The 20,525-nt window shown below is 43.2% G+C and overlaps 1 protein-coding gene across 9 annotated transcripts in view; it reads left to right on the top strand.

Annotated features, from left to right (window-relative positions):
* LOC139392297 (semaphorin-6D-like) overlaps positions 1 to 18,445 on the top strand; it is a 157,488-nt gene extending 139,043 nt beyond the window's left edge. For 6 of the 9 annotated variants that reach the window (XM_071140193.1, XM_071140202.1, XM_071140231.1 and 3 more), the window contains 2 exons: positions 2,580 to 2,744; positions 14,672 to 18,445. In XM_071140193.1, the coding sequence (XP_070996294.1) occupies positions 2,580 to 2,744; positions 14,672 to 16,038 (1,532 nt within the window). In that variant the 3' untranslated portion in view covers positions 16,039 to 18,445. The remainder of the gene's footprint in view (positions 1 to 2,579; positions 2,745 to 14,671) is intronic. The other 3 variants (XM_071140257.1, XM_071140240.1, XM_071140248.1) reach the window with 1 other exon arrangement.
* Positions 18,446 to 20,525: the final 2,080 nt, after the last annotated feature.

The following is a 20,525-nucleotide window of genomic DNA, read 5'->3' as shown; positions in this document are numbered from 1 at the left end:
CCCCCGTGCTTCACGGTTGGGATAGTGTTCTTCAGTTTGCAAGTCTCCCCCTTTTTCCTCCAAACATAACGATGGTCATTATGGCCAAGCAGTTCTATTGTTGTTTCATCAGACCAGGGGACATTTCCCCAAAAAGTACGATAGTCTTTGTCCCCATGTGCAGTTGCAAACCGTAGTCTTGCTTTTTTATGGCGGTTTTGGAGCAGTGGCTTCATCCTTACTGAGCGGCCTTTCAGGTTATGTCGATATAGGACTCGTTTTACTGTGGATATAGATACTTTTGTACCCGTTTCCTCCATCTTCACAAGGTCCTTTACTGTTGTTCTGGGATTGATTTTCACTTTTCGCACCATCATCTCTAGGAGACAGAACGTGTCTCCTTCCTGAGCGGTATGACGGCTGCGTGGCCCCATGGTTTTTATACTTGCATACTATTGTTTGTACAGATGAACGTTGTACCTTCAGGCATTTGGAAATTGCTCCCAAGAATGAACCAGAATTGTGATACAGTGAATTATAAGTGAAATAATCTGTCTGTAAACAATTGTTTGAAAAATGACTTGTCATGCACAAAGTAGATGTCCTAACTGACTTGCCAAAACTGGAGTTTGTTTACAAGAAATTTGTGGAGTGATTGAAAAACGAGTTTTAATGACTCCAACCTAAGTGTATGTAAACTTCCGACTTCAACTCTATATCCCTTTGTCACCTTACAAATTATCCATGGGTACTGATGGTGGCTGCTTATCCCTAGAAGTGATAAACACAGCATTGAGACCATCTTAGTGAGAGTTGCTGGCCATTATATCTCAACAATACCATCCATCCAGTGTCCAGTCCAGCCTTTTCATCTACTTCAGAACAGAAGCAATACTGTCTGCACTGCAGCTTAGCCTCAGACCTCCACATTCCCACAATGCCTTTGTTCTCCGTATCCTCTCTGCTGAAGGAAGTAGTGCTGCTCAGTGGGACTAGATGAGCAACCCCACTGGCTAATTCCACCAGGCGATTCCTCCATCCATGCCTCTGTACTCTGTTTGAAGTACTTCACACACTGTCATACTTCAGACTCAGACCTGCAGAATGACAAAAACCTTTGAGTCCAAGCTGAAGATCAAGGTTTCCTAACAATAGAACACCCCATAGTGTTGAACAATACCATTCTCGCTGATGTGCATTGGTTCCTAAGTCCTTTCTTACTATTCCCCGGGAATGGAACAATCCCATCCCATAGAGAAAGCAGCGAGAGACAAACACCCAGCAGTGTGGACAATCAAACCATTCCCCACTGCATATTGTGCTTTTCTCTCTGTAAAGGAGAAAACAATGCACACACACAATGTTGATAAATTGAACTAATAATGCAGCCCTTGGAGCTGTTGTCTGGCATGCCAAGGCTGAACTCCCCCGGTGTGCCGTTTTAATTTGCCTGGCGCAGATGGTGCTCTGACAGGGCATCTTATTCAGAGTGAAAACTATCAACTGGCATCGAGAGCGGGCCTTTCGCTTTCAATCTGGGCTGGCACCCTCCAGTATGCTAACATTATGGCCGGCGTATTAGCGAAACGTCCACGTCAATAGCGGCGTGCTGCACACAAGGCCTCAAGGACATCCACTGTCAGAGAATTAGGAAGACACTCATGATGGGTGTTGTGACGATGACAGTGCTTTCTTCTGCCAGGTCTTTCACAGTACAGACCCGTATTGGATCCACAGACTCAGACCCCACATAACCCCACAGTACCAGTATAGATCCTAATTGCATATGTTGACATTGTCACATTTTCTGTAAACATTGTCACATTTTCCATAGACCATTCCCTATGTAGGTTAGACGGTAACTACCTGTAAAACAGTTTAGTGAAGCAGAGAACCGGAAGTTGCTGTAAGTCATTACCTACCATTACCTCAGCTACTGGTATCCATTTCACCTCATCTGTCAAACTACTTAGTAAAGAAAATCGGCTGTGAAAGGTAACTGTATATCAAAGTTTGTATGTGCTGGAAGAGTCATTCATGCACCAGCTGGTAGCGTCCACAACAACAGGGTTTTGCTGTGTAGAATGTGCTGCAGTGCCGGGTCAAGAGATTTCTCACTGGTTCGGTAACAAAGGCAGCAGGTTTGGAAATCTTAAGGCCGGCACTGCAGCCAACTCATGACCATATTGCCCCTGAGTGTATTTCTCCAATGACTCGTAATTGCTGCAACACCTGAATGTTTTATCTATTAAGGGCATTAAACAGTGGGGGAAAACGTTGGTTCTAAAGCACTGAATCATGTTGCACCTATGGAGGAGTGCTTTACGTGTAATGTATAGGCTACCTACTTTATTTATTGCACTCATGGATTAAATTCTCTTCAAAGCACTCTATGTTAATGTCCTCATTGTCATCATCAGCTTCACAGTAATTATGACAGTAATCTTTTTTTCATGCTGGATTTACATTTTTTCTCCAAGGCACTAAGAATCCTTCCCTGGTCATAAAACAACATTTTATATTTAGGTGTTTTTGTGTGCTGCATTTCCATTTCACTAACGGGTTACTTTGTTACCCCTCCCCCACCTGCACAACAACAGGGAAGACCACACCCACAACAACTGCCAGCACAACCAATCAGGTGGCCCCATTCCCAAAGGTGGCAGGTGACTCTGAAAGAGGTACAGGTCCAGATGGCGGTCCTCCAGTCCCAGTTGGGGACCAGGGGTCACCTGACTCGGAACCAATCAGTGTGGAGATGGAGGGTAAGGGGGTGGGGTGTCTGTGTCTGCTGAACTTTGACCTGCACTGGATTGCATTGATGGGCCCTGAAGCTTCACTGCACACTGCTAACCATGCTGATCACTAACACTCTAACACTCTGAGTAGGACACCGAGCGTTTAACCATATATCCACTCACTTAATGAAGCAACCATGAGTCAGAGAGGCTTAATCACTTAAATAGATACTGCATTGGCTCCAATTAACCCTTCAATTAACTCTTCAAATCAATGTCCAAACAAGACTCCTGCTTGTCTCCTCATCTCTTAATTTGTCCATATTCTAGGGTAGCTTACTCTCCCCTCTCCAGCGGGACACACTTTCATAATCACACACGACCAAGCACGTCTTCTCTTCTCACGCTGTCTAGAACGCTGCTTCCTAAATGTCATTCCCAGATTACTCCCAATAGGAAACCAACCGGAGCTCCTAATATTCAGCAGGATGGGAAGACTGTTCATTGATGCTATTTCTTTTAGCCCAGGCTCTCCTTGCTACGCTCCTCTGGCGCCTTGTCAGGAGTCCATAAATCCTGTGTAGTGATGGGTTCCATTCAGGCCGACAGAGTCTCCGGCTGCAATGATGAGCCACCCAGGCTCAAATGAGAAAAGCCTGTAACAAATAAATAACCAGCAGCCGGCGTGCGGACAAGGGGAAACCGTAATAGAAACTTGGGCAACGCAATCTATTTCAGCATGGGCTAGTGTCGCCTGGCTGCCGGTTCAATCAAAAGCACGGGGGACCCGGCTGATAAGGCGAGAGAGGAACTGTTCTGGAAGTAACAGCGTGGCAGTTCCAGGAAGGCCTCTCTCTCTCTGATGCACCCAAACACTGTAGGTAGAATAGGGGTCAAGAAACTCTGGTCCTGGAGGGCAGCTGTGGGTGCAGGCTTTTGTTCTAGCTCAGCACCAGTACAACTCATAATGTACTTCTGTAAACTGAGGTTAATTTGACAAGAGCCTAGATAGCGCTGATGTAAGTTTAAGGTTGGCCTTGAGACAGGTTTGAAACATCTTTGGCACAATAAACAAAAACAATTTACCGCAAGCTAGTAATAGCAATTCTGCAGCCCTCTAGAATTGCATCCCAACAGCTTTAGTTTTTATTTTATGTAAGGCCTACACAGACGCAAATACAAGGTGACATGATTCATCCAGCTACGGATAGAAACAATGTATTATATAAAGACTGACTGACCAAAATACAAGTACAAGCACCCCTTTTGAGACCTCGCTGTTATGAACATTTCCAGCAATCATTTAGCTGCAGTTCGACACTGTGTTTCCATCAAGGGAGAACGCCTACCTCCCTACAGTGTCAGAATGCTTCAACCTACACAAACACACGTTATTTAGACCCAGCTTTTAGACCTCGCTGTTTGTTTTCCCAGTGTTATTTCCTGCTTAGCTTATTTTAAACAGACCTCCGGGGTCGTCTCCATATTCAAATGAACCTGTGTGGGTACGGCAAAAAAATAACCTTGCTAGCAGCTAATTTAGCTGACAAGTACAGGGAGACAACTCGATAAGAGGCAAGCAGGCAAGGCTTTGAAACTCATTAAAGCACTAGGAGAAGAGCAGAGAATGAACTCAGGCTGAACTTCTCTTTGCTGCTGAAAAGGGGTTGGTGTCCTGGAGGGACGGTGCCAGTTCCTTACTCTTGTTTATATCTCAGTGGCTCGAGGAATATAGACACCAGGTTACATCACTTCCTGTCTAGCCATCAATACAACTCAACACTCATATCACCTCTCTTCTTGATTACGACATCATCATGCTATGTCGTTAAATCCATTTTAAGTTGTGCATTATAAACTCAAAAAACATGGATAGTTTAGGCATTTTAACAATCCTATGCAGCATCCTCCTCAAGCTGGGTGTGTACATTAAGCTATTCATCATAACCAGGAAAATGTTACCCACCTCACTAAAGTGCCTCAGTCACAGCTGTTACAGCCAATTTAGCATCACTACTTAGTCATGTAGTAATGACATTAAATAAAGGTTACTTTAACTAGACCACAGTTTCCTTTAATTATTCTGCCCGAATTACTCGCTCTTCATAACAGCTATGATTAACATCAGCTTTTACTATGAAAACATACACTGTAGGGCTCTGTACTGTACACCTCCCCACTGGTCATATACAGTACATACACAATACTACATATTTCCATACGCAGCAAAATTAACACCTCAAAACATGCACTATACATAAAGTTGTTCACAACATGTTCTTGCCTGTTTGACAACATTAGGGACTGGTTTCCCGTTCACATATTAACCCTAGTCCTGGACAACAACAAAAAAGCTGATGGTGATTCTCCATTGAGCATGCTTTTAAATCCAGCACTAGGCTTAATCTGAGTCTGGGGAAACTTCCTATATGTTTACTGTCACCCTCGGGTTCAGAGTGCTTAGTGTCACCATGACATTTGTATTATCATGTTAACACCATGGAAACCAGAGTGTTAGTCAACATCAGAATGTTGAGTGTCCCAGTGACGTTTGGGCCCACAGTGTACAGATCCACACACGCAGTTGTCCTGACTCCTAACCCCAACCCATTATCCCTTTCTGTCTCCTCGACCCCTTACCCCTGGGGAATAGTTCTCTATTAACCTGCCTGTTTTTCGGTTGGACTGACTAACCCTTATCTGCCTCCTTGGTTGAATCCTCCTCTCCTTCTCTCCCCCTTTTCCCCCTGTGAACTCTCTACCCAGTTTCAAAGCCTATGACTGAAACTGTGCTTTTTGTGTGTTTGTTGCCTACAAGCAGTTGTTTCTCTGTGGCTTTAGGCGTGTGTTTCAGGCCACTGTTTGGGGACACTATGGTTCTTCCAGAGCTGCTTTTCTATCCAGACAGTTAATGTTTGTTTAGGGAGTTATGTTAGGGATTGGCCCTGGAATACAGTAGCTTTACCAGGTGCTGAATGGTGAATGCCCTCTTTATTCTCTTTACTTTATTCCTGATGCAACTGCATGTGAAATGTCCCAATGCATGTAGTGCCATGCTTGATTTGATGGTGGATGAGGCTATCAGACACTACTTGAACTATGTCTGTTTCAAAGCTGTTTGAAATAGAAAATGTGTCTTTGAACTGTATTATCGCTCATGTTTTGACAGATAATATCTTGGTTTTCAAAGTCAGCGTTGAGTGATGTACTGTACTGAGATATTATGGCAAATTGGTCTCTACTTGCCAGGTTCTAAGGGATTGTACAGTCGTGGCCTAAAGTTTTGAGTGACACAAATATACATTTTCACAAGTCTGCTGCCTTAGTTTGTATGATGGCAATTTGCATATACTCCAGAATGTTATGAAGAGTGATCAGATAAATTGCAATTAATTGTAAAGTCGCTGTTTGTCATGCAAATTAACTGAATCCCCAAAGAAACATTTCCACTGCATTTCAGCTCTGCCACAAAAGGACCAGTTGACATCATGTCAGTGATTCTCTTGTTAACACAGGTGTGAGTGTTGACGAGGACAAGGCTGGAGATCACTCTGTCATGCTGATTGAGTTTGAATAACTGACTGGATGCTTCAAAAGGAGGGTGGTGCTTGGAATCATTGTTCTTCCTCTGTCAACCATGGTTACCTGCAAGGAAACAAATGCCATTATCATTGCTTTGCACAAAAAGGGCTTCACAGGCAAGGATATTGCTGGCAGTAAGATTGCACCTAAATCAAACATGTATCAGATCATCAAGAACTTAAAGGAGAGCGGTTCAATTGTTGTGAAGAAGGTTTCAGGGCGACCAAGAAAGTCCAGCAAGCGGCAGGACCGTCTCCCAAAGTTGATTCAGCTGCGGGATCGGGGCACCACCAGTACAGAGCTTGCTCAGGAATGGCAGCAGGCAGGTGTGAGTGCATCTGCACGCACAGTGAGGCGAAGACTTTTGGAGGATGGCCTGGTCTCAAGAAGGGCAGCAAAGAAGCCACTTCTCTCCAGGAAAAACATCAGGGACAGACTGATATTCTGCAAAAGGTACAGGGATTGGACTGCTGAGGACTGGGGTAAAGTAATTTCTCTGATGAATCCCCTTTCCGATTGTTTGGGGCATCCGGAAAAAAGCTTGTCCGGAGAAGACAAGGTGAGCGCTACCATCAGTCCTGTGTCATGCCAACAGAAAAGCATCCTGAGACCATTCATGTGTGGGGTTGCTTCTCAGCCAAGGGAGTGGGCTCACTCACAATTTTGCCTAAGAACACAGCCATGAATAAAGAGTGGTACCAACACATCCTCCGAGAGCAACTTCTCCCAACCATCCAGGAACAGTTGGGTGACGAACAATGCCTTTTCCAGCATGACGGAGCACCTTGCCATAAGGCAAAAGTGATAACTAAGTGGCTCGGGAACAAAACATTGATATTTTGGGTTCATGGCCAGGAAACTCCCCAGACCTTAATCCCATTGAGAATTTGTGGTCAGTCCTCAAGAGACGGGTGGAGAAACAAAAACCCACAAATTCTGACAAACTCCAAGCATTGATTATGCAAGAATGGGCTGCCATCAGTCAGGATGTGGCCCAGAAGTTAATTGACAGCATGCAAGGGTCAACACTGCAAATATTGATTCTTTGCGTCAACTTCATGTAATTGTCAATAAAAGCCTTTGACACTTATGAAATGCTTGTAATTATATTTCAGTATTCCATAGTAACATCTAACAAAAATATCTAAAGACACTGAGTCAGCAAACTGTGGAAATTAATATTTGTGTCATTCTCAAAACTTTTGGCCACGACTATGTTATTTGTAATTTGTAATGAGGGATACTTGGAGAAAATCGGATCTCTCTGAAATTAAAATGGATGGCCTTACCTTCAGTAAAATATATTTTTATCTGACCCTCCCTGAACTCCCCAATACCCAAAATAATAATTAAAATATTAAGTGGATAGCAAAAAACATGCTTACTGTTTACCCTCACTCTTAGGACAGACGAGAGCCTTTTTTTGTAAGAATTACAATGCAAAGTAGCCAGAAGGTTGTGGATTCTCAAACCACCACAGACAAGAGTGTGTGAAAAGATATCCATTATAATAAAAGCACTGCATGAATCTATCCTCTTATTCACTTAGTCTATGAAAAAATGCCTTTTATAAATGCATTTCTATGCAATTCTATGTCATTTTTATGAAAATGACTGGAGACTAGCAGAATATTTTCTTATACTACAACAGAGCATGACAACGAATGAACGCATGCTGCAGCGCCGAAGCCATTTAGATTTAAATTCTGGCTATTGTTAAAAAAGAGGATAGTCGGCATAGGTCTAAGGCACTGCATCGCAGTGCTTAAAGCATCACTACAGACTCGTTTCGATCCCAGGCTGTGTCACAGCCGTCCTTGACCGGGAGACCCATGAGGCGGTGCACAATTGGCCCAGTGTCGTTCGGGTTAGGGGAGGGTTTGGCCAGCTGGGGGGGTGCCTTGTCCTATCGCACTCTAGCGACTCCTTGTGGTGGACCGGGCGCCTGCAAGTGGACTCTGTTGGACGGTCGCCAGTTGGACGGTGTTTCTGCTGACACATTGGTGCGACTGGCTTCCGGGTTAAGCGAGCAGTGTGTCAAGAAGCATTGCAGCTTGTTTTGGAGGACACATGGCTCTAGACCTTCATCTCTCCCGAGTACGTGGGGGAGTTGCAGTGATGGGACAAGACTGTAACTACAAATTGGATGTCACGAAATTGGGGAGAAAAATGGGGTAAAAGTACCACAAAAAAAAGAGGATAGTCTAAGTTTGGAACAGTGCTAAAGTGATCAACTGTTAAAATGTATCGCAACAGAACCAGATACAACTGAAGTATCTGATCATCATTGAATTCGAGAAAAAGCCACTCATTGTTTAACACCGCATCCACATAACAGGTAGGCCTATATGAACAGTCTATATGAGAAACTATCATTTCCTAATTTATTATATTTTATTCCATGATATTGTTGTTACACTAAACCCTCCCCCTGACTGAAATTGAAAAAGCATGACCCTCCCCCATTTTCCTCCAGGTAACTAATGTGTACATTTCGATCTCTCCATTAGCACCTTTTTTAATTTTTTGACTAGTATTCAACACAAGTCTCCTCAGTGAAACCTCTTGATGCTCTACATGCATCAGCACACTTCTAATAAAATGGCATCATGTCATTAGCACTCTTTTTCAATTGGACTGAACCAGTTACATTACAGCGTATCATATTACCTCGTGTGTGCATAAATCAAGCCGCGTCCAATTGGTTGGGCACTGATGTGTAATATTATGCATATTCTTAATAATGAGAGTACATGATTGAATTCGTTCACATGAACACCCAGACCCCCTTTTGCACACGCTCACACACCACACACACAAACACAGAGCGTTAACTGTGTTCATCATTACCCAAGCATCAGCTATTTGAACTGTCAAAGTACTCCGAATTTTAGTTAGCAGACTCCTGTTCGTGTCTAATTTTGAAAACACTCACAGTGCTTGTAGTATATCAGCCGATGATTTGTTGTTGCGTTTTCCACAGCAGAAAATACATCTCTGGCATTAGTTGGGGTTAATGGTTGCCTGCGAAGCCTGGGGCCATTTTGACTCATTGCGGCACTACGGAATGAAGTACCCTTTAATGGATCTATTACATTCTCCCCTCAGCTGTAGAGAAACAGAAACTAATCAGGCTATTTTGGAACGTCTTTACTTGATGCAAATATAGTACTCAGGAGTCGTTTCCAGTGCCTAGCTACAGTACCTTCAGAAAGTATTCACACCCCTTTTTCAACATTTTGTTGTGTTACAGCCGGAATTTTCGAATCGATTAAATTTAGATTTTTGGTCACTGGCCTACACACAATACCCCATAATGTCAAAGTGGAATTATGTTTTTCGAAATGTTTACAAATTCATAAAAAATTTAAAGCTTTTAATCTTTAAGGACTGGGGAGTTTTTCAAGATAAAAATTAAACATAATGGAGCTAAGCAAGGCAAAATCATAGAGGAAAACCTGGATCAGTCTGCTTTCCAAAAGACACTGGGAGATTAATTAACCTTTCAGCAGGACAATAACCTAAAACACAAGGCCAAATCTACACCTGGAGTTGCTTACCAAGAAGACCATAAATGTTTCTGAGTGGCCACGTTACTGTTTTGACTTAAATCTACTTGAAAATCTATGGCAAGACGTGAAAGTTGATGAAGAGCTTGAAGAATTCTTAAAATTATGGGCAAATGTTGCACCATCCAGGTATGGAAAGCTCTTAGAGACTTACCCAGAAAGACTCACAGCTGTAATCGCTGCCAAAGGTGTTTCTACAAAGTATTGACAGGGGTGTGAATACTTAATTAAATTAAATATTTCTGTTTTTAATTTTCAATACATTTTGCACATTTCTAAAAACATGTTTCCTTTTTGTGATTATTGGGTATTGTGTGTAGATGGATAAGAAAAATAATACATTTGATACATTTTGAATTCAGGCTATAACACAGCAAAATGTAGAGTAAGTACAGGGGTATCAATACTTTCTGAAGGCACTGTAAGTGCCATCTTGAGCAGTGTATTGACACAATGGATAAGTTATCTTTAAAGGGATAGTTCACTTTGAAAACAACATTTGCGTACTGTACCTTGAAATTGTCCCAAAGTCGAGCCGTGTCTATATTCCAACATTCCACGCCATAGTTAGGTATCAGCAATCAAGATTACCAAAAGCACTATAGTATCCCAGCTCAATAATCGGTTGCTGTCCAGTTTATCCTAAATCCCTGATTCTCAAGACCATCCATTTTGCAATCAACACTGCAGATGGCTAACTGATTCTGTGCATGCAGTAGAATAAAGCACAGCATGACGCTGATACACTTCTGAGGTATGAAAAGTAGTAGTTCATTTGGGCATTTTATGGAAATAAATGAATCTGTATGATTTATATAGCTATCGGTTTTAAGCATGTCAGAGAAGGGTTAGATGTGAGTCAAAGGTGAAAACCCCTGCTTGCGTTGTTTGTGTTTCACTTCTTTTGTTTTTGTTTGTTTTGGAGTTATTTTATCACCTGCCGAAATAGCACTTTACACTCCAGATTCGCTCCTCGCGCAACCCATCCCCAATTAGTGAAACACAGAACAGACTACAGGTTGCGTATCGCTTTAGCTCAGTTACATAATGCACAGCCTTGTCTATTTTTACCATTATGGTATAGAGCGTCAAGCGGGGTCCTTCTACGTACCAAAACACAGCTGCTTCTGAGAGCGAGGCTTCAAAACCCACCAGGCTGACAATCTGTCACTCACTTTGACACATCTCTCTCTCTCCATCATCATCTCCCAGCCTCCCCCTTACAATCTGCTCCCTGCACATTCTTTCTCACACTCTATTTCTGTCACTTTTTGTCCCCAGCTTTCTGCCACATTCTTTTTCATTTTATTTTCTCTAGTTCTCTTGCTCGTCTCTTTTCTGTCCTGTTCTGCTCTCTCTCTTTTCCGTTGCCTGGCAGTTTCTTACTGAAGTTATATTTTCTCTCCCTACTGTATCTCTCTCTCTTTGTCGCTCTCTTCCTCTCGAGCATGAATACTTCCAGCTGTCCCCCCTCTCTCTCCCTTTCTGTCACCATTTCTCCTCTCCTTCCCTCCTGTCAAATCTCAACCATATGTGTGTTTACCTTCTTAGAAGACTTGAGAGTTCTTAATGTGTGTGTGTTCCTGTATGTCACGGATTACACGTATAGTAGGCCTCTGTTCAGCAGAGACCATGCTGAACCCACACTTTGGCTAAAGATATAGTGTGACAACCGAGAAAAACAAACATGGAAAAACACTGTTATTAACATTATATAAACCATTGAGAGGAGGTTTTTGTCTCTTTGAGTAGCTTCAATTATCCTGCGGCACCATATATCTTTATATACCACACCTATATTTTACTAACATTTTTAATGCAACTCTACCACTACACAGGTGCAGACAACTCCAATTAATGGTCACATGTTACATTAAAGCAGCGCTCTCAAACCTTTTTGTTTCACCTCATTATCAGAGATGTCGTACAATATTGGCTCATAAAATGATTCATTTGACCATTTTTAAAGGTAATTTCTTTCAACACTGTATTGAGGCAATGCTTTATCGTCAACTGTTTGCCTGCATGCTATGCCTCCTGTGTGACATCTAACAGCACACCAGTCTCCCCATGGCATGATTCAGTGGGTATTAATTTCACTGTGACCATGCCACCATATGTCACGCATACGGCCCGATTGAGTCATCCACTCCAGCCCCAAACGTGTTGTGACAGGTTGTGCGTGGGGTTGAAGATCTGTGTATCCCCACTGTGTCGCTTGACTCATAGCTCCTCAGCCATGTGGAACTCTTCAATAGTCATAGGGTCCTGGTCAGGGGTCCCAGATGAGTCACAGGACTGGGAGCCACAGGGAGGCTGGGGGAAGCCACACAGAGACATGGGCATCCTGGCCTGTATTATTCATAAAACCCCCATGCTGCCACACTGCCTCGGCTCACTCTGACACACTGGCCTAGGACATTTAGGATAAACGAAGCATCGCCATGCCAACGCCATAGAAATACAATGGATATAGCACTTGAATGGATAGAACTCGCGATTTCAAAGCAGCCCGTCAAACTTACTCTGTGAATTTAACATTATCGCCAGGAGAATGTGATAGTACAGTATATTGCATCTCTCTATAGGGGAATGGCACTCATTATTCTACTCACTGATGTAGAGCAAATGGCCCAATTGATAGTGATATAGAGCTTTACAGTGGTCTAAAAGCCTTTACTTCCTGATCGCGCTGGGAGAGAGACAGGGAGCAGACACTTCTCCTGTAACTTTGTGACCTACATATAACTTTCCATCAACACCAGGCAAAGAGACACTCGTGTCGGCAGCTCCTTCAAGACCAAATAACCAATCCTTGTTTGATGCATCTTCTCTCTGTTTGTATTAAGAGGCTGTCGAAGACAAACGGTAATGGTGACAAGTACCCTTTAGAGTTACTAGCAAAGTGCCAGGAGCTTCAAGTCTGTGCTCCTCTATTGACACATTGAGATTTTCCCTGTTGTGCTTTTGTTACTTGTATAGATTCATGACAAGTTTGTGCTTGAAGCTACAGTGGAGCTTTGCTACTCATTTCTTCAGCCTACAGTGTGTGTGTGTGCACTGCATACCTGTTCTCCACATTCAGAATATACCTGAGAACATACTGTGTGTGCACTGCATACCTGTTCTCCACATTCAGAATATACCTGAGAACATACTGTGTGTGCACTGCATACCTGTTCTCCACATTCAGAATATACCTGAGAACATACTGTGTGTGCACTGCATACCTGTTCTCCACATTCAGAATATACCTGAGAACATACTGTGTGTGCACTGCATACCTGTTCTCCACATTCAGAATATACCTGAGAACATACTGTGTGTGCACTGCATACCTGTTCTCCACATTCAGAATATACCTGAGAACATACTGTGTGTGCACTGCATACTTGTTCTCCACATATATACCTAATGATATACACACACACACACTTGACCTAAAAGCATTTATTTTTTAAATAAATGTATCCAAGGTCATTCTGTGCTGTGTTCTGCATGTACTGTAGATTCATGTGAGTTATTATTCACATCTCCCTTTCCCTTATAAATGAATGAATATCTTTCAAACGGTATTGGTATGCTGCCTGCATTTACCCTCACACACTCCAGTTTTCGACCCAACAATGTTTTTCGTATTCAGACAGAATAATGTTTTGCCAACCTATTTGAACACAACCCATTTAAAGAAATTATGAAGTGTAAGACACTGCTGTCATTGAAATTGTTGTACGAGATGTTTGATGCCGCTAAACGCCTAATTGTAAATTCCCTCAGTGAAATTCCCTTCTAATCAAGTGCCCTCACTCTGTTAAAGCTGAAGCATGTGGCAACTCTTTGTAATTTCATCGAAAGAGAGAAACCCTCGACAAGTCTCTCTTGGGCCCAATCATTTAGACCCCCCCACCCCCTCCTCATCATCTTCAACATCCCATCAACACAGTTACGTCTAAAGCTGGCACTATCATTGCTGCCTAACCTGAGCTCTCATTACGGGATGAAATTAGCCTATTTGAGACACCTGCATTTCTCCTCCCAGTGCGGGCCAATTCCCCTCCCCAGACTTATCAATTTCACAGAGACTATCATTAAGGTTGGAGAAGGGCCTGACACCACAGATGGCAGCAGCCTTTGTAAATGAGCTCTGATTGTGGGAGAGGTGGCTAGTATCACTCCTCTTGTCGAATCTCAGATGCCATTAGGCAAATATAGTGGCAGGGTCACACCATCCAAGGGCGTTTTCATAGTGTTGAGATAACCTTGACATTTTCAGGTGCTTAGTTGCGGCAGTTCAGATGTTTTCCCAAACAAAATTTTGAATCAGTCAGACTCTCGTTCAATTAAAGAGTGATGTATTCTATGAGCTAGTTAGTCGAGTTGGTTATTTTTGGCAAGTTCATCGCAGGTGCACTCACCCTGATCCATGCATTTCAAAGCACAGCCAGTGTGAAAGACATCAGACTCCTGCCAGTGCACCCATCAATATTTAAAGCCCAAACTCATTTTGGAGTTGATTTCTCACTGACTGGGGAGCTCTTGCCCTCTGCCACTCGTTGCAGTTGGAGACGAAAGATGAGGTCTTGGCAAGAAATAGTTTATTGATTCATTAACAGAGGAAGGAAAGCCAAGGGGCTAGTTCCAACACCTCTGCAATGCTGCTTCCCACGTAGTAGAGCTTCTGTAAACACAACCGGTCTTTTCCAGCTGCTGCCTGCTTGACCTCATAGAAATTATAGTCTCTTCTAGGTCTCTGGTTTCATTACACTAAAGACCATTTTGTTCTCACTCTCTTTTTCTGTGAAGGTGTCCGACGGCCTCCCGAGATGGAGAAGACCAACCACAGTGTCCACTACACCCTGCTGATCGCCTGTGTGCTGGTGGCCTTTGTCCTTGGAGCCTTCCTCTCAGGCTTTCTGGTCTCCTGCTACTGCAACCACACCGGCAACAAGACCAAGAGGCTGGCCAAGGACCCGGAGGCCCCCATCCCTCACGCCCTGTCCCTACGCAGCCTGGCCAAGCTCAATGGCCTGCTGGACAGCCAGAACAAGGAGGATAAAATGGAGGTGTCCTCGCCCAAGCTCTACAACTCCTTCTTCCAGAACGGGAAGGAGCATCGTCAAGGAGCACCCAGACGGAACGGTGGTCACCACCCAGGGATGACCATGGGAGACCTGGTTCACCCCCATCACCTACACCACTCTTCGGAGCTCTCTGGTCTGCCCACCCCAGACTCCACCCCTGAACTGCCCATCAAGAACATGAAGGCTTTCAAGAACCAGTGGGAGAAGAACCAGAACTGCAACAATGCCAAGGAGCCCAAGTCCCACAACATGGGACAAGGTTCCAGGCCCAGCTCAGGCCTGCTCCACCAGCAGATCTACCCATACTCTCGCAGCTTCTCCAATGGGCAAGCTCTGGCCAATGGGCAAGCCTTGGTCGGTGGACCACAGCACCTGGAGGAGCGCAAGATCCACAATACTGAGCGCATGTTGGTCCAGCAGCCTTACCCCTGCTACCCGCAGAAGGTGATGGAGGTCACATCGCTGGACGAGCTGCTCAAACACATCCACGAGGCCAACTCCAGCAAGAACACCCAGGTCATGACTTCATCCAGCCTGTCAGCCAGCGGCGGGTGCCATGGGAGTCAACTAGCTTTTGCCAACCGCATCCAGCCGCACATCCCAGAGACCGAGTCGGCGCCTTACTACAGCTCGTCCACCCTGCCCCGAGACAGCCTGACCCGCCGCATGGACGTACCTCCGGACATGCCCCCTCACCACCAGTCCACCCTGGAGCGGAGGCACTCTTCCCAGAGACACTCACTGATTACCGCTGCCACTAAGATTGCCAACGGAGGGGGTGGTGGAGGGATGGTTCACCGACAGCAAAGCTTCAGCCAGCGTAACGGCCACCAGCACCAACCACCCCCTATGCTGGCTCGAATGAACTCCACCGGCAGCGCCTGCGAGATCCACTACCCGCTCATCCCCAATGGGTACCTGACACGCCAGCAGAGCTACAATGGAGAGCAACAGGAGGATACCGGAGGATACCTCCACCGAGGGGCCATAGTCCGCCGGACCACCTCCCTCAAACCCGATGTCCCTCCCAAACCCCTCTTCATCCCTGCCTCCTCTCCCGTCAACCAACAGGGAAACTTCAACTACTGAGGAGAAAGAGGAGAGGAGGAGAACAGGACTCGTCCTCTCCTCTCAATTGGTGAAAAGTGGAAGACGTGCCCTTGATTTTATGGCAGCCATTCTCGCTGTCGACAAACCTCAAACAAACTTGTGATTTCCCCCTTTTTGTCCAATTTAATATCTTTGTACCATATTGGTATTGCTCAACTACTTGCTTATAGAAGGTGAGGGACTGGGGTTGGTGAAACGTGACCCCCTTACATTATGCTGCCAATGTCCTCAGTGTGGATTTACCATGCAACTTAGTTATGGAAGAGTTTGCCATCAAACATCGGACAGCTTAAGATTCAATCTAGAGCTTCTTGTGATGCCTATGAAACTTGCTTTTGCTTACCTTTTTCTTATGTAGTGTTGACAAACAGTCCTGATCCCCCTAACGTGTTTCTATATATGCATGTGTGTGTATATATATGTGTGTTTTATATCTACACCGTATATGTATACATATACATATGCAGTATATGTATCCCGTGAAATGACATCAACAAAACTCCTTTAAAGGTAGCTCTGTCTTTTTGCCTTACTTTGAAACTGAACCCATTATGTTGAAATACATTACTGGTTGGTGTTTGGCATCTCAAATATAAGTTCTCGAAATGAGACAAGGCCCCGCCTGCCCCTGTTTCAGCATGGTTAGTATGTGGACTAGGAGAATAAGTAATAATTTACCATATTAACAAGTTCATGGTGAATGTACTACTCACATTCAAAAAAAGAGCCAATATGGTGGATACTGACAAGCAAAGGAAACTACTCAAAGCAACTATGCTAGGCGGTTCTCTTTTTTGGAAAATGGAGACCCTACTATCCTGCCAAGTCCTGAGAAACAGATGAAAGGCATTAATACAGCTGGTCTATGAAATACGGTCTACTACAATTCCTAAAGAATGTTTTTATCATATTGGTGCTTAGTTGATCCTCATAAATTATAATATAATGATCATGTATCACACCCAAAGAGGACCAGACACTCAACCCCCAATGAATCAGGATCAAGATCAGACCATCCACCCCCAAAAAACACAACATGGTACAGACAGCAGTTATTATAATTATTAACTTTGGCTATTGGTTGTAAATAAAGGAATAATACTAGCCAAATGTTAATTGTATGTGTAAATGTGTGCCTTATTTAATATAGTATGTGGTATGGGGTAGGGGTAAATGCAAGGCGCCAAGATGCTATATAATAGGTGTTCGATTTTTTTTTGTTATGGTCGTTCGGAATGTGTCATATCTATTGTAGATTTGTATTTCTAACTAGGGTTTTTGATATCCCTGAACTGTGAGCCTGCCAGCCCTGGCATAGCGACTACCACAGCTTGAGGCTGCATCTTTTTTGTTTGCCTCCTTTTCATGTGTTTTCACTGGGTTGGCTTTTTCCCTGATTGCTAACTTTACCTTTTGATTGTTTGTAGCATAGCAGGCTACTCAATAGATTAAAAGGGGGGACATCAGTCCCTCAGATGTTAAGATTATTCAGGCTCTCTGATACTCCCTACATATCACTTGGTCTCAACCTCAACACCACAGGTAGTGAAAAAGATCACAAGGTTGGGATTTAGTGTTTTCTTGTCTGATCAGAAGATGTTATAATTGTTTTAGGTAGAAATTGAATGGACTCCCTGATCTGATGAGCGTAGACCGGAAGCGTCTGCCAGGCGTTCTCCTCAGGGAGAGAGAGGGAAAGTAGTCAGATTGGCCTCAGAAATACCACTCCCTCTGGAACTCTCTGCTGTTGCACTTTCTGGGCTACTTCATCGGTTACTGGATTCATGGTCAATTATTTGAGAGAGAAAAAAACACTATTACTGTATCTGAAAATACTATTTATGCCCTAGATTCATGAAGCTGGTCTGACCCCAAGTTTACCATTCACACTTGAATTCACCTTGGGCTGACTGATAGATACATGAGCATAAACTGCAACATTAGTTATAGATGGCTACATTCTTGTGTTTTAGACAAACTAGTTGTGTGGATGCAACACACGCATAAGTAGAATCCTCACAGACCATATGGATCCCTCTCATTACACATGAAACCAGTATTTTATTTTGAATGTGACCATATCTCATAACAGGAAAAGGGCAGCTACAGTACTTATTGGTGAGTTGAAGTGAAGTTTATTTGAGTTTGCATTGAGATTGTATGGGAAAGGGAATGGTCTATTAGACTTTTAATAGCTATCAGTATTGCACAGAGTGTAAATACATTATCTTGGGGGGGGGGGGGGGGGGCTCGTTGATTCAGAATGTCTTCATTCTCTTGGCAGAAGCTCTTGGGCTTTTATGAATTTGGTCTCACAGAATACCATTGTATGTCTCTTATAATAGAAATAAAATAAAATACATTGCGAGTGTGTCACTGACTCTGATGTGTGTCACGTTACTCTCACATAGAAGTTACCTGTGTTTTATTGCAAAAGTATTTAACATCTTTATAAACCATTGTCAAGAGTAGGGTTGAATAGTGGGAACAGGGTTACCGAGACTTCCCGCCCAAACCCACTCCCTTTTCCCCGGGATAAATAACTGCGAAAAACCCTTAAATTGTAATCAATTATTTATATCAACAACAGGACATGAAATTGAAATGTTAAATTGTATCTGGCTAAATCTGGCTTCTCACCGGCCTTCTCTCTGCTATCTGCGTGATCAATCATCAACGCTCAGGGTTGGGACAGAGCGCATCTCAGTAGGCTATGGAGCGCAGTCCAATGTATGATCTTATCATGGTAACTTATTTGTGACAGGTAGGTCTACATTAGCTGCAGCATAGCCTTTGCCACAGTAGGATCATATAAGGACTGAATGGACGTCTAATTTACACATCTTTCGGGGTTCACTTTACTTTTTAATTGTAACAATATTCATATTTTTATTCGCAGCTGCAGAGTTTTTTAACAGCCTATCACTTGAATATAATTGCTTTAAATCAGTGGATACTTGAGCACTCAGTGTTCAATTTCATTCAAATTGTGTCCCAAATAGATCATCCTATTCAAGATGTGTATATACACTGAACAAAAATATAAATGCAATATGCAACAATTTCAATGATTTTTCAGAGTTACAGTTCATATAATTAAAACAGTCTATTGAAATAAATTAACTACGCCCTAATCAATGGAATTCACATGACTGGGAATTACAGATGTGCATCTGTTGGTCGAAGACGCCATTTAAAAAAGTATGGGCGTGAATCAAAAAATCTCCTTCAAATAGAGTTGATCAGGCTGTTGATTGTGGCCGGTGGAATGTTGTCCCACTTCTCTTCAATGGCTGTGTGTTGTTGCTGGATATTGGCTGGAACTGGAACATGCTGTCATACACGTCGATCCACTGCATGCCAAACATGCTCAATGGGTGACATGTCTGGTGAGTATGCAGGCCATGGAAGAACGGGGACATTTTCAGCTTCCAGGAATTGTGTACAGATCCTTGAGACATGGGGCTGTGCATTATCATGCTGAAACATGAGGTGATTGCGTCAGATTAATGGCACGACAATGGGCCTCAGGATCTTGTCATGGTATCTCTGTGCATTCAAATTGCCATTGATAAAATGCAAATGTGTTTCTTGTTCGTAGCTTATGCCTCCCATACAATAACCCCACTGCCACCATGGGGCACTCTGTTCACGACTTTGACATCAGCAAACCCCTCTGCAACACGACGCCTGGTTGTGATGCTGGTTGGACATACTGACAAATTCTCTAAAACAACGGAGGTGGCTTATGGTAGAGAAATTAACATTAAATTCTCTGGCAACCACTCTGGTGAACATTCCTGCCAGTCAGCATGCCAATTGCATGCTCCCTCAACTTGAGGCATCTGTGGCATTGTGTTGTGTGACAACTGCACATTTTAGAGTGGCCTTTTATTGTCTCCATCACAGGGTGCGCCTGTGTAATGATCATGTTGTTTAACAGCTTCTTGCTATGCCATACCTGTCAATTGGATGGATTATCTTGGCAAATAAGAAATGCTCACTAACAAGGATTTCCACAAATTTGTGCACAACATTTTAGAGAAAAAAGCTTTGTGTTTTAAGGAACATTTCTGGGATCTTTCATTTCATTTCAGCTCATGAAACATGGGACCAACACTTTTTACATGTTGCATTTATATTTTTGTTCAGTGTATATTATATACAGTGCCTTCGGAAAGACCCCTTCCCTTTTTTCACATTTTGTTATGTTACAAACTTATTTTAAAATGGATTTAAAAATAAAAATAATCCTCAGCAATCTACACACAATATCCCATAATGACAAAGCAAAAGCGTGTCTTTAGAAAAAACAGAAATACCTTATTTACATAAGTATTCAGACACTTTGCTATGAGACTTGAAATTGAGCTCAGGTTAATCCTGTTTCCATTGATCATCCTTGAGATGTTTCTACACCTTGATTGCAGTCCACCTGTGGTAAATTAAATTGATTGGACATGATT

This window comes from Oncorhynchus clarkii, chromosome 3 (assembly GCF_045791955.1).
Source record: "Oncorhynchus clarkii lewisi isolate Uvic-CL-2024 chromosome 3, UVic_Ocla_1.0, whole genome shotgun sequence".
Lineage (NCBI taxonomy): Eukaryota > Metazoa > Chordata > Actinopteri > Salmoniformes > Salmonidae > Oncorhynchus > Oncorhynchus clarkii.
Note: the sequence above shows the minus strand (reverse complement) of the source record. Positions and strands in the feature narration are given on the sequence as shown.